At 35.1% G+C, this 16816-nt stretch overlaps 1 protein-coding gene across 11 annotated transcripts in view; it reads right to left on the reverse strand.

Annotated features, from left to right (window-relative positions):
* Window positions 1-150: 150 nt before the first annotated feature.
* Window positions 151-16816, reverse strand: part of PRKACB (protein kinase cAMP-activated catalytic subunit beta) — a 67866-nt gene continuing 51200 nt past the window's right edge. For all 11 annotated transcript variants that reach the window (XM_025152948.2, XM_025152947.2, XM_015290886.4 and 8 more), the window contains 8 exons: window positions 16251-16379; window positions 12628-12726; window positions 11855-11937; window positions 11036-11162; window positions 8832-8927; window positions 7748-7870; window positions 6345-6509; window positions 151-3232 (listed from right to left, as the gene is read on the reverse strand). In XM_025152948.2, coding sequence (XP_025008716.1) covers window positions 3107-3232; window positions 6345-6509; window positions 7748-7870; window positions 8832-8927; window positions 11036-11162; window positions 11855-11937; window positions 12628-12726; window positions 16251-16379 — 948 coding nt within the window. In that variant the 3' untranslated portion in view covers window positions 151-3106. The remainder of the gene's footprint in view (window positions 3233-6344; window positions 6510-7747; window positions 7871-8831; window positions 8928-11035; window positions 11163-11854; window positions 11938-12627; window positions 12727-16250; window positions 16380-16816) is intronic.

Here is a 16816-nt window from a genome sequence, read left to right on the forward strand (position 1 = left end):
CCAAACATCCTAACTAGTGCAAATATTAATGGGTCCCAGCTAGTATGTGCAGTATGGGTCCTAACCTCATCTTGTTTCAAACACTAGTTGCAGTGTGTGGTGAGATGCAATGACTCATCATACAACATTTTGATTCACAAAGAAGCAGCGTGAGAGTTGTACATAATTTAATTTGCACTTCTGTATATAAATGTTTACTATATTGCACACTATTGCAGCACTTAAAAACATCTAATTATTTGCAAAAATTAGTAAAATACTTTAAAGGATTTAAAAATAAGGGTTTTAATGCAACTGACAAGATAATAAAAAAGCAATTTACTTAATGAGATACAATCCTTTATGTTGGAAATGAAAGTTACATACAACTAGAGTACAATTAAAATATACCATATAGTTCAACACTTAATTCCTCAAATGTGTAAAATTAACAAGCTTCTACTGTCATAGATATACAATTTTTTCCATATTGTGAAAATGATTTTTCAAATTAAATACAGGTAACATAATATTCTGCAGTTATATTTTATGACTGTGTTTAAATGAGAGGGTTGTATAATACTCACATTGTCAAATGTACTCACTAATGCCTTGGAAATTGCACACTTCCCCTCCTTTTCCAAAATAGAATCTCATTTCCATACTGAAGTCTATTATGCCATATTGGAAAATTATTTTACTTTCTGACGGGATTTTCATAAAATTAAAAAATAGCATAATATCATGGCATTAAGATGACTTTCCCACTTATGCCCACGTAGATTTAATCTGGATATCAGACAGACACGTCAGAACCAATTTCCTAGACTTTTGTCTTATTGTACACGCAAGATGATTGATTACAGTATTTTACAAAACAGAAAATCTCTGAATCTTATTAGAATTATGCAATGACTAAAAATTAAAATCATAACAGAATCAAATTGTGATCTCCAACATTTATTAAAATCTTTTAAAGTTCATAAACGACAACAAAGTTACTGTAGAATTTATCGCATACAGCTAGCATACAGCAGCATGTCCTTGGTCTAAATGAAATACAAAAGATTTTAACATTTTCATACAAAGGATTTCTTTAAATTTATTAATGTGACGATATATCTTTGTTACATAAAATTTGCTACAGCAAAGTATCTTATACTTTTCTTGCAAATATGTAAATATGGGTGGACAAAGACTGCATTCAGTGTCAGCCTCCTAATGACGTTGTGCAAAAATGCTCAACAACCTAAACATAGAGAATGTTTGATGGTACGCCTTGTACTCTTTTGTAAAATGTCTACAAAGGCTTTTCTTAAAGGAGTGTCCATACAGTTTAAAAGGAAGGAGTGTCAGTGGTTTATTTTCACTGACATTCAAACAAATACAATGGCTATGTATCAATAGAGCTCAGTTTTATTAAAAACAATTCATCCTTGTATGCAGGTAAATTTATCATGAAGTATGAGTCTAGTTTAAACTGTTTTGATGCACTGTTTTAAGACAGGTCATTGAGAGAGCCAGAATCAAGTGTACAAATAAAACTACTATGAATAAGTTTAAAAGCAACCCCCAAAAAAGTGCTGAGCCACTGATTATTAACATTGAAATAAATGTGTAAAAGTGCCCAAAGCTAGCACATGACAGCAATATCTTTTAAGTCAGTTGGTGAGAGTATACAAAACATAATTAAGCCCAAATGCTTATATCTGTGTGACCATACATTCTGGTTGATTGAAAGAAAGTAGGTTAGAAATGAAGACACAATGCAACTAAAATAAAACAAGCTGTTGCAGTTTTTAAACTTTGTCTCTTTTCTTCATGAATGAAGTGCTGTAATTAAAAAGAAAGTGATTGTAGCAGTACTCCATCCTCAGTTTACTAATATAGTATACCAGAATAAAACTTGGCAATAACCTCTTATTCTTAACAGCTAACAAAAAATAACCGTGTTCATCCAGCAATGCATCTAGAACATTATTTTGCATTTGCTATACCATTTGCTTTTCACAAGCCAATGGCACAGCACATTTTACTTTTTGTGGTTTTTCGCTTTAACATCATTTTCTATTTACTTTTTTTTCAAAGGATGCCTTTAAAAAAAAATAAATCAAAAAAGGCTTGAAACAAGGAATACTTCGGGAGCCCAAATATTGGCTAAAAAACATTAAAAAAAAAACAAACCAAAAACAAGATGAGTCATTCTCTACAATACTGACCAAAACTTCCTTTAAGAGTTTAGGGTTAATGTTCTTAAAAGTCATTTCATATGGCCAACTGAAATGCCGGTAAGTTGACTTGGTTAAATATGGTCCAAAATCCAGACCAGGTGGAATTACTCCCTCTCTTGAGACTGTAAGCTTTCCATGGTACAGTCTGGCTATGGCAATTGACCTACTGCCTAGGTGGAAATACAAAGGAAGGAGGCAGTGACAAAAATCGCAGGGATGTAGAAAACCAAGGCACGGGGTCTAGCTACTGTCTTCCTACTTAAGCCATCCAATTGATTCTACTGAATTTTGGTCAGTCTCCAGGAAGAAACATTTTTAAGTTAATTTAGCAGACATTTATATGGCGATAAATACTACCTTCAAAAACGCTAAAAATGTTGGCTAGGTTTAGTCTGAGCTACTAAAAAATTATTATTATAAATTGTAGCATCAGACACGAGACAGACAAGAATTATTGGCTGGCACAGACTAGAAGCAACATTTACCTTTCACTTCAGTCTAAATCACACTAGCCGCAACACCTTCCATTTCACTCACACAAATAATACATTATTCAAAATAAAATGGAGCATTCTTGGGTAAAAAACTACTTCATTTTAAAGGGGAAAAATGAACAATACACAGAAACAAAGAACGACAGAAACCAAAGTTAAGTAGGAAAGTGGTCTATTATTCTGTGTTACTGCACAAACAGTGCTTGCTTAATTGTGCCTAGTTAGAAGGGTTGGTGCAAACCGCACACATGGAAGATGGCAATAAAGACCTCAGTCAGCTTTGTGGAATGAAGTAACTAGGTAACTGTTTTGACATATGATGGTCTCAGCTCCACCTCATCTGTTAACAGAGTGCAAAGATCCCAATGTGAGCCCTGATGTCATCTTGTCCTCTTACTCCTACTAAAAATCAGCAAATTCTTTTGCACATTTTTCTGTTAGAGACGCACGAATATCTTCTTCTTCATAGTCATCAAAGTTGCTGGTATCTCCAGGGCCTCTGCACTTTGGTATGAATGGAGCTTCTACCTGTATTTACAAAAAAAAAGAAAAAGAAAGAAAGAGCTCATTAAATGTTATCAGTCTAATACCTTTAGATTTAGCACTAAGATAACAGGCATTGCCGTGTTCTCGTTACTTCTCAAGGCCTGCCAAGAAAGTAGATAGTATAGTAAACCAGCTAAAAGTTGTGGCAAACAAATAAAATCAGCCTAAGAGCATGTAGGTCTAGATGAATGAATATATGTTAAAAAAGTCTAATATCTCATTGACAAATACAAATTTAAAAATACCTTCCACTTCATAACAAATTTAATTCTTTCCTTTCTGCATCCTACTTCCAAGCATATGGAACTTAAACCTCTTCTCTTACTGGAAAATAAAAATCCTCCTGGTAAAGACATGCAGTACATACTCTCAAATCCACAAACATACTGTTAGCTTTGAAATTCTGTACGTCTTATGCCAACTGTATGGTAGTAAGAAATTCACATTTACATATAAGAACCAGTTGTTTTCCAGGATTCTTAATACTGCTGCTTCTTAAAGCTGACAGAACATGCTACTTCTTGGTGTTGACCTTAGAAAATTTATCCACCTTTATGCAAAGATTAAATGTTACTTGTCATAATGCAAATTTAAACCTGCAAAAACTAGGAAACACAGAGTGATCAGATGGTATCTCTCTCAGGAACTTCCCAAGAAGGGCAAGAGCCAGAAAACAACACTAGCTTTCTGCATTTATGGACCATGCTACAGTTGTCAGGAGCATATTGTACTGTTCCAAAAACAATGTATGTTTAGGTGATATATCCTGCAAATATACACAGCCTCCGTAAATATCTAGCTAAGCCATATGCTTACCATTATCTGAATTCTCTTTTTATGTCTTCTCAAATTAATTTTCAATTACTGTCTTGTAATAATGCTCAGAGAACAATAAATATCTTATTTACTGCTGTAGTTATTGAATGTGTTCAAATGAGATGGATCAGACAGCTATTTGTGTCTATATTTCACAACGTTTTTCCTATTATCTTCACTGAGGAAATAGCTAAAGAGATTGCAGGAGATAATACTGTTTTATACTGAAAATACCTCTTTGGCCCTAAGTACAACCATATTATCAGGCAGCATTTTAATAAACAGCCATGCAAGCACACAACGAAAACATGATTTGATCTCATCTGAAATATTAAGTAACTGAATGTATTACTTAAGACTGCAGCATAATAATATTATTTCTGTTTTGTTAGCTGCCAAGGAACGCTAGGTTTATTCAGGAAAACCCATGCTGTGCTAACAGCTTGTGAGAAGCTGGCATAAACCTTAAGTTTTTTGCTGTATTTCAATGATTGCTTCCATGAGATTACAATATACTCTGTTGTTTCAGACTCTAATATTACTGTATTTACTTTGTAGAATTAGAAGCATCAAAGTTCTTCTGTATCACTTTTCACAGTCCATTAAAACTAATAACAGCTATTCTGCCTGTAGTACTAGTTCATCTTTTAAAAATATTTATTGTTTCTGTTAAAGTAGTTTTCTACAGCAGTGCACTGGAAATGCTAACTTCAATAATATAATTTATATAATAAATTATATTATAATACTTCAATATAATGGGGTCTGGGTGTCCCAGAAAAGCATACTATGGAATGAAACTCATAGTGTTTAAAATTATCTTGTAAACAGGCATTAAGAAAGCAGAGAACAGATAATTACAATTCTGCAGAGGGAAATCTTTTCTTAAAACATCCATACTTAACACAAAGAATATCAGATGTCTTAATTGTATCCTGTCTTCTAGTAATTAATATATAAGCGAATACCATAACAACTGTACTGTCAGTTTGTGTAGTCAAACAACCAGTTTCTTTTTATAAACTATTGTTAATATCTAGGTTTGTCCTTTAAAATACTTCTGTTACAGCAGCAAGTTCATGCCTCTATAGTCAAGACTGTTAGTATTTCAATGACAGTAAGCAGTTCCTTGAAGTGTTTGTTATTGCTTGACTGTAACCTTTTAACCAAATTCTGAACACCAAACGATTCTTCCACGTGATTCTTATGGGACAGCACCAACAGAATTATTTTAGTCTTTTTTGGTGTTTATTGAAAAAAAAAAAACAAAACCTCAGAGTTTGCCTTAAAAGAACAAATAATTTCTAAGCAATCTGTTTCTATTAACACACTAATCTGCAGACATTCAACTTTGAGTACTAGAATATAGCTTCAACTAGCTTCCATGGGAGAGGGAGCTTTGGAGCTACTGGAAGACAGACCTACGCTGAACTGCAGCCATCTTTCCTCTTTTCCCCAGCGTCCTTTCCTAGCCCTGCCTTACTCATCCCTGAAAGCACTACTGCACTCCTCTGGTTTGCTACTGGCTCCCCATGCTCTGCAAATACCCCCAGTTCTCTGTTTTACTTTCATTCTTATGCAAGTTCATAGTGCATACTGGGCACTGACTTTTTAAATGTCACATTAGATTTCACGTTGGTCAGGCAGGTCTAGAGAGCCTTTCTAAAAATATCACAAAACAGGACTCAGGAGGGCTCTTCTAAATTGCTGTAACTTACAAAACCGCAGACAATTGCAGTGTAGTGTCAGAATGAAAATATCTCCAGTAGATACACTCTACATCTGAACCTGTTCCAGTCACAGGTAAGGCAAGAGCAAGAGCAAGGAGGGAGAATACCATTTCAGCAGAGTGGTACTTCAGCTTTGGCTAGAGTTTCTCCCCAGTAAAGCACAGCCTGACTGCTAAGAAGTAGTTGGAGAGGAAAACAGATTCCTCTCTGCTGTGGAGGAGTATTTATAGATGCCATTATAGAAGGGATTAAATAAAAAGCAAGAGAGGCAGGAGATGGCTCATTCTGAGATATTCCAGAAATAGACTAAAGTACAAACACGTGTTAAGACAACATGAATATATGGAGGTCCAGGATAAAATGGCAACAAGAATCAAACATAATTCAATCAATACATAATCCTTAGTCTTAAATATTCAACTACTTTCACGTTTTCTCATTTAAAAAAAAAATCACACATTTAAGAAGGCAAAAATAAACAAACTAATTAGAAATTGGACTTCAACTCCTCACAGATCATTAATAATTTGATTCAGAAAGTGTCCTACCTTTCTCTGATAAATGGCAATCCAATCTGTAGTTGCAAACCACTTGTGGTTCTTTATGTCATTTACACCATTCTTGAGATTTCCATATCGTTTGGTCAAATCTACCTGGAGTAAATTTCTTAGAAGATCCTTTAGGTCTGAACTGAAGTGTGATGGGAACCTTACCTGAAATATAAATCCACATCATTAATATGAAGATTTGATTCTTCTCTTGTATAAACTAAAACAATGTTCACATAAAAAGAAGCATTGGTGCCACTTTCCATTCTACTTTTAACCACAAATCAAATAGTAACATAGGAATAGAGATCATTATTGTTGCACATGTATTTCTGCTTCAGAAAGCCTTTACCAATAGCATTACCTTGCCCATCTATCATTTTCTGATCTGGAAGTTTCTAGATTTGACTGAGTTGGGGGGAAAATATTAATATAACAATGACGTGAAAGCTAAATCTAAATTTTACTAACTAGTTTCACAACAACACGACCACATTTCAAGGCATTCTCAACAAATTTCTAGGACCGAATTTTTAAATTACATGCATAAACACACTACATATACGCAATTTATATATATAAATAATATGCACACACACATTCTGTGTGTATATATAGGCGCAATATATACAATAACATACATGTACACCAACTATTCTAAGTAATGAACTAAATGCATGACAAATTAAACTACTAACTTAAGGTTATAAAGAAAATATACTGCTAGCTGAGAACAGAACACTAGAGTCTCCTGTGGTCAAGTCCAGTGCTGTTTCCACAGCCATCCACTCGTGGACTTAACAACAGATTAGATGATAAACAGTAAAAATGTAAAGCAAAATAGATAAAATTGGAAAAATAACAAAAACAAACAAAAAACCCCATCAAATTACAGCACTTAGTTGCTGCAGAAGAAAACTGCTATGAATTATGGAAACACTTTAAAGCTTCTCAAAAGCTACAAAGATATTTCTATAAAGAAAATAGCTAGGTAAACAATGTACTGGTAAGTGGTTGTTAATAGTTACTGGAGCATTTTTATCCAAGCATAGAATGTTATAATACCACAGTGTCTGTAAGTTTAAAAAGATGCATTTTAAATTTGATGGCAGGGAACTGTACAGGCTGCAAACATTTGGATTTTCAAAGCTTTGATTATAAGTACTGTCAATGCCTGTACCTAAGAAGTGTTCATTACAAATTCTTCCCATATTCACAGAAAGGTTTGGTTTGGAAGGGACCTTTAAGATCATCCAATTCCAGCCTCCTGCTATATTCATTCCAAATTGATCAGTGTCTATAGTATCCAGTGAATTTTACATCAACTCCACATAAAAATCAGGCACTGCAAACACAGTGAAAAACAAACCATGCTTGAGAAAACATACAGAGCCTTTACTTACCTTGCCAGACACAATCTTCTCATAAATTTGAATGGGTTGATCTGCAAAGAATGGGGGATATCCAGCTGCCATTTCGTAGATTAACACTCCTAATGCCCACCAATCCACTGCCTTGTTGTAACCCTGGATAAAACCAGAAACACCACTGTTAGTACCATTTCTATAATAGTTTAACATTTGCTATACATATATCTATGCAACGTAAAGAAAAAATATAAAAAAAATACTTTTTATTTATTTAATACACCCTAGTTCAAAACAAACTGAAACTCGCAGATTCTAACAGCAATATCGTAATGAAAGCAAAACGCTTTGCACAAATTCTTGTGTTGATTCCCAGTGATATATTCTATATATCTCATCGGTGTAAAGACATAAATACAGAAAACCCCCCTAGGCCCATCAATGTCATGTGCTCCCTCTGAGATCTTTTACAAAGCTCAAGGTCAAGACTCAGTTATTCTTGAAAAATCAACTATGGAGAATTTGTAGCAGAGACATTGCAACTTCTTTTGCTGCTTTAGCTGTCCAAGGTCATAAAAGCCAAGGATATCCAACACTTTCTCCTAAAGTAAAAATATTTTCTGTTTAAGTTTAAAGACCTGCAAAGGGTATTTAATTAAACTATACAACGCATAATTTAACATGATTATGAATATTATGAACAGTTCCATAAACTATAAGGATTTTTCTTTTACAAAACATGAAAAGATACAATAGCTATATTCTAAATAAGATTTCTTCTATGTTCAAATAGAGTACAAGTATTAGACTGCATATACTTTACGTGCAAGACCAGTGTTTTTCCATGTTTGATTCATGTGTAGTGCTTTAAACTTAAAATACTGCAAGCAGTTTTACGGTGACTACTGATCCAACCATTATGCAGTTCTGGAGCTCCTCTTCTAGTCTGTTAACACTTAAGATGCAAAACTCACATTTTGTATACTTCACTAAAACTTGTCAATAATTTGATTTCTCAAGTACCAGCAACTGCTAATCCCTCAGAGATCAATAATTAAGTGATACCTCTTAATCGCATCAAATACATGACTGCCAATAATCATTTATAGAACTGAAGTACCTTGCTGAGAATTATTTCAGGTGCCAGGTATTCTGGAGTCCCACATAACGTCCAAGTTCTTCCTTTTACTCTTTTTGCAAAGCCAAAGTCCGTGACCTGATATCAGAATTAAAAATTAAGTACCTCTGAAATATTTTGGAGAGGAATTTTATACATGGGAAAAATCACATACTATCACACAGTCACATCCACCCTTCACGGCAACTTTTTTCTGAAAATTTTAATTTACTTACATTTTTTTTCTCATGATAAAATAAACAACACAAAAATAAATATTCCATCCCTCAAAAAATCTTCCATTTAGAATTTCAATAATCAGTAGGAACTACAACTCCCTCATCTGTACGTACTGTAAAATATTAATGTTTTCTTACACTTTTCACATCCAACTGTTTATCCCACTAAAAGTTCTAAGAATGTGAATTTAAACAAGATATTTATTTTTTCCCTTAGATAACAAACAAATGAATCACAAAAGGGGTTAAGATATCAGAGAATCTTGGGGAAGTTTTTATAGCAGAAGTGTATAAAGGTTACATGGAAAAAATAGTGTGGGAATACGACAGTGTAGAAGAGGTCTTTCAGTAACTTCTGGTTTGGAATATCTTTGAAATCATCACCAGAACCCAGCTTACTTATCTGAAGATTTTGCATGTGGGGAGAATGTAGCTGTAACTGTAGTCACAAATGACAAGTTCTTGGCTGTTAAGGATTCTTCATTCCACTTGTCATGTTTTCTGCAGTAAGTTTTCAGAGCTTTGTACACTATTTCATCTTTCACCCTGGGATTTTTCCTGGACCATATTGCAGAATACATATGGAAGCCAGCAGGTTACTTTTGAAATTCTGGGACCAGTTTCAACCTATCAAGTCTGCTTGTTTGAGGATCCATTCCTTTTATTTCCTCCTTCTTGGTATCACTAATTACACAACAACTTGTGCCAATATTTCTGATACAGTAAGGTCACACAGAGATAGTTAAACAAGCTAAATGCCAAACTATCAGGCAGCTTTTGCTTCATTTTTCATAGAAACAACAGCAATCACACCTGCAACTGAAAGGAGAGAGCAAACATGCTGACTTAGCAGACCTGCTTCTGTCAGCAAAGAATCCCTGCTGTGTTTGTGAATGCATATTAATCTGTGTAAGAACACCTTGCAGGCATGGGACAAACAAGTAACTGTTTTAAAATTCAAAAAGAAAATTAATGGAACTTCTAAACAAAATTTAGTTGGAGCTGCAGCATGAACATATGAATACCAAACTCCCTCCGTTTAGAAGCAGAAAGTAAGGAACCTGCCATGGAAAGACTGACTGCTGGGTCTGTTAACATTTGCAGTTTGCCTACCATCATAAAAATGTATTGCTCAGTACAGAGAGTCAGCAGTTCTACAGAAGACATTCACAGCTTTATGTTCGTGGTGCTCTTTAACCACAGTAATGAAATTCATATTTCTCTTCTTCCTACAGTGCTATTTTCTTCTCCATGCAGTATTACCGTACAGTTAAAAAAGCTCAAGTTAAGAGTCCTTTCCAATTCTCTCAATGTTTTCGTTATTTATTTTCCTGTTAGACTTAGACATGGCTAAAGGTGACACTATGAGGAAAGAGAAGCTTCCACAGTATAAGAACTGCAAGGTACTGCAGAATGCCTGTTGCTGTATATCACCTTCCCATTCGTCCTTTTGATCACAAGCAGAGAAACTAAAAAGAAGTTGAAGAGGTGCTGAGAAGCTGTTGTAAAACAGAAGTCATTTGCAGCACTGCAATTCTGATCTGAGTTGCTGAGAAGGTTATGGGCTCTCCAAGGCTGGGGGATTAAGTACTGCCTGAAATTAAGTACTATACTGCAGATGTTGACATCTAATCATCCTCAACTGCTTATATAGACAGTGCAGAGAATCAGACACTGTACGGTACCTTCTCATTTTAGGGCAGACGTATAATATAGCTCAGATTAACAGAGCCATATAATCACCTCCTCCTCACCACAGATTCCAAGGGAAATCCTGACAACTTGGTCAAGCATAGGCAATACATATGTATATACTTTGTTTAAGTCACAGGAAGTTCAGCCCAGTGATGCCCCAGAGTATATGCTAACATGCCAACCAGCTCATTTACTCTAGACATATTTGCTACAATTATTTAACTGCACTGCGAAATGTGAGTCCACCCCCCAAACATATGAAGACTGCCATACCTGGATGTATCCTTGCTGATCAATTAAAAGATTTTCAGGCTTTAGATCTCTGTAGATGAGGTCTAATGAATGGAGGTACTCAAATGTTAGCACTATCTGAGCTGCATAAAACCGTGCATGTGGTTCACTGTGAAGAATTAAAACAATATTAGGTAACTCAGTGCTATGCTAAGATACTGAAACAACCACCAGATTGCCAGAGACAGATGATATAATCTTTTAATTAGTTCTTTTACTGTGTACTAAGAACAAAAAGAAAAACCAAACAAAAATCCATATCGAACACAACCTCTCCCAAACCACTGCAAAAACAACCAGCAAATATTTTAGAACTGATACTTTCATTTATTCAATTTCTTATATTTTAAATGCAAAACCTATTTTCAAATCAAAATGATTATTTTGTACAGCATAGAACTTAGAAGAACTTAGATTTTAGACTTTACTTTTAGAAACCATAATCAGTTTCAGTGCCAATGTGCATATCAATTCCTAATTACAGGAATTAGGAAAATGGAAAAAAAATAAACAAGAAAAAAGAAAAAAGCAGTTCCTAGATTCTAATATGCCTAGATTGCTAATACCTGTATTAACAAACTGAAAACTAATTATAATTTTTTATAATAATTATTATATATAATATATATACATATATAAATGATAATTTTTTGTATATATTAGTCCACTACAAGAAGGCAAAATTAAATGCATTTACCCCTTCCGAACTTTTTCACTAACAGTAACACAGTTTATGAAACTCCTTTCCCAGATTAACAGCGTAACTATTTTTGAAGGAATAGTTCCACTAAGATTTCTTACCTGAACCTTCCAATTCTTCTTAGATGTGAGAACATTTCACCACCAGGAACATACTCCATTACCATGTATAAATTAGAATTGTCCTAAGGAAGCAAATAAATACACATAAATACATACTAGACATGCTATAGTGCTTATAATTCCCAGGTACAGTGTATTTTATTAAAGAATGAAAATGAAAAATTGTAGCCATCCAATGACCTTAATAAATAAAAAGAAACACAGGTAGAAATTCTTGGAAAAATGCTGACACTTGACAAAAGGAGTATCAGAACGTCATGAAATCTATTAAAATTGATATTAACATGTAAAGATAATCAGTGGGCTCCTAACACAGAATGGTGTACAATTATATGAAGGAGCAAAGGGTGAGATGTTGACCACAAGCTATCAACTTGCACTCTTCAAAGTCTGTAATTAACAACCTAGAATACGCTCATCTCCCATAGCCCCGTCCCCAAACCTCAAAGTCATAAACATTAAGCTAGAATGTCTGTTCATTTGAAATGCTACAATAAAAATAAAAATAAAAGTAGTAAATATTCACAGGACACATATCACTATTAGCAAAATACTCGATTTCATTACAGACCAACAAGCACTTATTGTCTCAGAATTAGAAGCTAATCTTGAAGTTCTCACTAAGGTTGTCACTAAAACCTGCCCCAAGTAATAATCTCATATAAATAAACTGCATAACAACTACAATTTTTCCTAAAGTTTGATCATGTACTTTCCAGAAACTCAAATGATTACTTTCAAATAATGATTACCTTAAAAGAATACTCCAGTTTTACAAGGAAAGGAAAGTTCACTGCTTGTAATATTCTCTTTTCATTCAGTGTGTGTTCTATCTGCTTCAGTTTGACAACCTAGTAGAGAAAAAACAAAACAAAAAAATCTCCAGCCTATGACATTTTATAATTATCAATACATTTTTCAGTGTAATATAGTCACTTGAAAACAAGCACATATCTTTACAGATAGCCAAAAACCTAACAGTAAAACTAATGAGAAAGGAATGAGAAGTATAACCATTCTAAAGAGTAATACTCATGTTATATGGTCTGCAGATAACTCAAGAAACAGTAGTTCTTCCTACTTGCTGAGTATAAGAATCTGTAAGGAAAACACCTTTTTACATGTTCATAAGAATTCCTTGTTCTTGTAACAAGACAACTCAGTAAAAATCTAGTAATTCTAACTTAGTTAAGAAAGGCAGGAAATTGCATCACATATTTAATTATGAATTTTGTTACAAGTGAACAGGAGAAACTGATTTACTTTACAGAGTTCACACATTAGTGAGGAGAAGACTAAGGAAAACATATATTCAAAGGTTCCATTCTTATGAACAGTTACTTCAGCGATATTTCAAAGAATTTTGCTTTTCTGCTTTATATCAAACTAGTTGGTGACAGAACTAAAAAATTAAATGCTACCTTCTTGAAATACATTACAGTGTTAAGCTATCAGCAAGGCAGCGAGCAGTAGATTGCTGATGACTGTTCTTCTCGGGAATTAGCCATTTGTTTCCTGATGTTAAGCCCTCTTTTACTTAAATTACGTAATATGATTATCTGTATCTTATTTTGAGAATGTCATAAAGTCACATTTTTTCTGCATTGGAAAAATGAAAACGCACAAGGCTGATGAAAACGAGCTTGTTCTCACATATTTGGAAAGCAAATGTAACTGCTATAAATACCAGATAAGCACGATACTCCAGTCCTGACTAAAACTGTGTTTAAATTTAACTATCCTTTAAATGAAAAAAGTATTTTAAAAAGGCTTTCTTTTTCTTTTTTAAAAAATGTCATACAAAAGAAATTGTGAATTAAAAGCATTAAATCTCTTTCCAATCACCAAATTTATAGACCAAATCAAAAATTTGCACTGAGGCATATGAACAGGCTACAGTAGGAAAAAAAATAAGCACTATGAATCAGCTCATTTGTGGGAAGTGTCCCCTTTGTCCCCAAAAAGCTATGGTACTGGAACTGTTTTGGCCACCAAGAACAGCAAGCTATAGTTTTGATAGCGTGAAGCATGCAGCTTCTAGACAAGATTTAACCACCCTTTCTGCAGCTTCTGCTGTTGGAATAGTGGAGGGTGACTGCAGCAATACTACAGGCTGAGACTGCTACTTAGCACTTCATGCTATCAAACAGGAGCCTCAGCTAACACAGCTTTGCTCACACTGAATTCTGGCTAAAGGCATGTCCAACGACACCTTCTAGATCAGTGATATCCACACCAGCAGAAGGTTATCCCATAACTTGCTTGGGTCTGAGCTTTTGTTAAAAACACCTATCTTCCAAAAGCAATTGTGTAATGAAACTATGCACTGCTATGAGGTCTGCTCCGAAAGTGATGCCTTCTATTTTGTTATGTTGGCCCACAAAGTCAGAGGTGGATGTTGGTGGAATGGCAGTAGAGACTGAATCCTCCCACCAATAACCCACTACATGTTGTTGCCATGTGACAGATGGCAGCAGAGAGGCAGTCTGACAGCATGGAGTCTGACATGGAGGTGCATATGAAGCAAAGGAGTGTCAATGCACTCCTCCCAGTGGAAAAAAATGGTGCCCACTGACATTCATCAATGCTTACTGAACATTTCTGGAAAACAAACAGAGGATTTGAGCACAGTGAGGCAGTGGGTGGGGCATTTCAGCAGTGCTGACAGTGGGTCACCATCACTGATATTTGTGAGTGCAGCACGCAGGCTCTTGTTCATTACTGGCAAAAATGCACAGCTAATAGTGGTGACAATACTGAAAAATGGTATTTTATAGCTGAGTATTTCCTCTGTCTTATAGTGTTTTTGTGCTCTTTGTATCTGTAATTATTTCCATGAAATAAATAGGAGGCATTACTTTCAGTGACCTTGGTATATTACATTCTTGCTAGGTCAAGGCAGGCAAATAAAAGAGTAACAACCCTACATATGAAACTACTGGCTACTTCAATATACACTATCTTTATATTTCTTTCCTATCCTAATGAACCAGACATAAGTTCGGTTAAAAATAAAAAAGCATCACCGCATTGTCCATCCATCCTGCTCAATATTCCTTTAAATATTTCCGAGAAGATCTGTTCTTTCTGATGAAGGACTCAAATTCTCCACAGAAACTTACTGAAACTGGCAGAAATTTCCAAAAGGAAATACAGCTGTGTATTTGATGAAGGGATGACTGACAGGAAACCACCACCAAGAAGTAGTTCTTGCAATTAAAATAAAAAGCAAACCCTTTCCTCAAATGACTGAGCTCCTCGCCATTTTCCTTGTTTGTAAAACAGCAGCTGGACTTCCTGTGATCCTCTATGGCAACAGAGGGCAGCAATGCAGCCAGCTCAGGAACAAGAAGCAAGAAGTGACTGATTTCTCTACGCCTAAAAATCCCAAGGGCAAGCTGGCTGGGCTAGAGAGGCAGCGTTTCCACATGCCATACCTGGTTAATATCCCTTGGGAATCAGAAGAGAGTGGAACACTGCAATAAGGCTTCTTTGCAAGAGGGCTCCCCAGTTCTAAAGGAGCTGGACAACACCAGGCTGTGAAGAGCTTCCCTTGGGACCAGCAACTCAGTATGGCTGCACAGTGCCAACACAGCACCTGGCAGCACGGGACCAGATGCTGACACCAAGGTTTGTACACAAAGGCTGTTCAAATGCCCAAGGCCTGGTGCCAGCCCAAGCACTGGAAGAAAATTGATCTGATAATTGGCTTGTGTACTTCATCGTGGAACACTCTGGCCTTCTGCTGGCAGACAAAAAGCCACCTAGCTTTCTAATGGGGAACCAACATAACTAGTTACAAATACAATTAAGCCTGTGAATGTTTTACTGTAAATCCACTACAATCATTAAAAATGTGATTTTCTTTTTTTTTTTTTTGCCAGATAATTATATAGCTTTCCAACTTCCAATTCTCCACGTCAGATAACCAGCTCTCCCCACAGGCACAGGATGCTCACACCCATCACACCCTGTTTCACAGGAAGACTTCTTGCAGAATTTCATCAGCCATAGTAGGGGAATAAAGTGTTGAAATTGTCTCAGCTGCCTTTCATTTGTACTGTGTTGGGAAGTCTTTTTAATTTAAGTGGATATTTTCTGTCTTTTTTAAAAAAATAAATTTTAGAAAACAGTCATTGGAGAATGCTAAAGTTGAAAGAAAAAAGAAGAGCTCTCTCAAGTAAAAATAATGCCAGAATTTATGCTATAAAGTTTAGTTTACTAAGCCTTGTAAAGGAGTCTTTATTAAATTACACCTTAAGGTTCAAATCTGTGCAACTGTACAAGTAAGACAAACACAGTTTAGTCACAGTTACCAGATTTTGTCTACATCAAACCCTTCTGAACCCAAAAACACAGTAAAAATTGCACCAACCTTTTGTTTGTCCAGTATCTTCATGGCATAATACTGTTCTGTGGCTTTATGCTTCACCATCATAACTCTTCCGAATGATCCTGTTCCAAGAGTTTTTTGCCTCTCAAAATCATCTAGGCCAGCAGTATTCTACACATACAAGGATAAAATTATATTATTTACAATCTAATATTAAGAGACAACAAAATATAGGCAACTTAGTGTTGTTTTATGTTGTCATCAAATTTTAATAAGACATTTTACATTGCACTCATTAAAACTAAAATAAAAAGACTTCATTGTATTAACATTTCAATAATTTGTCTATGCACATGAAAAATGCTTGCTAAGAAGTAGAATTTAGCAGTAAGTAGATCATGAATTTAAGGCACAGATACACAAACCCCCAGATACACAAAGCAGAAAATTAGAGCAAAATCCTGAAACCAAACCACATACACATTGTCTGGAAAACATATCACTGACAAAACTTTCTCAGTTTTTCATTACCAAAGCATTTCAAATGCTGCTTCAATAAAATACCACCACCCTTTCCACTCTTCCCATCCCTCCCCTCCACAAAAAAG

Source organism: Gallus gallus, chromosome 8, assembly GCF_016699485.2.
Source record: "Gallus gallus isolate bGalGal1 chromosome 8, bGalGal1.mat.broiler.GRCg7b, whole genome shotgun sequence".
NCBI classification, from domain to species: Eukaryota; Metazoa; Chordata; class Aves; order Galliformes; family Phasianidae; genus Gallus; species Gallus gallus.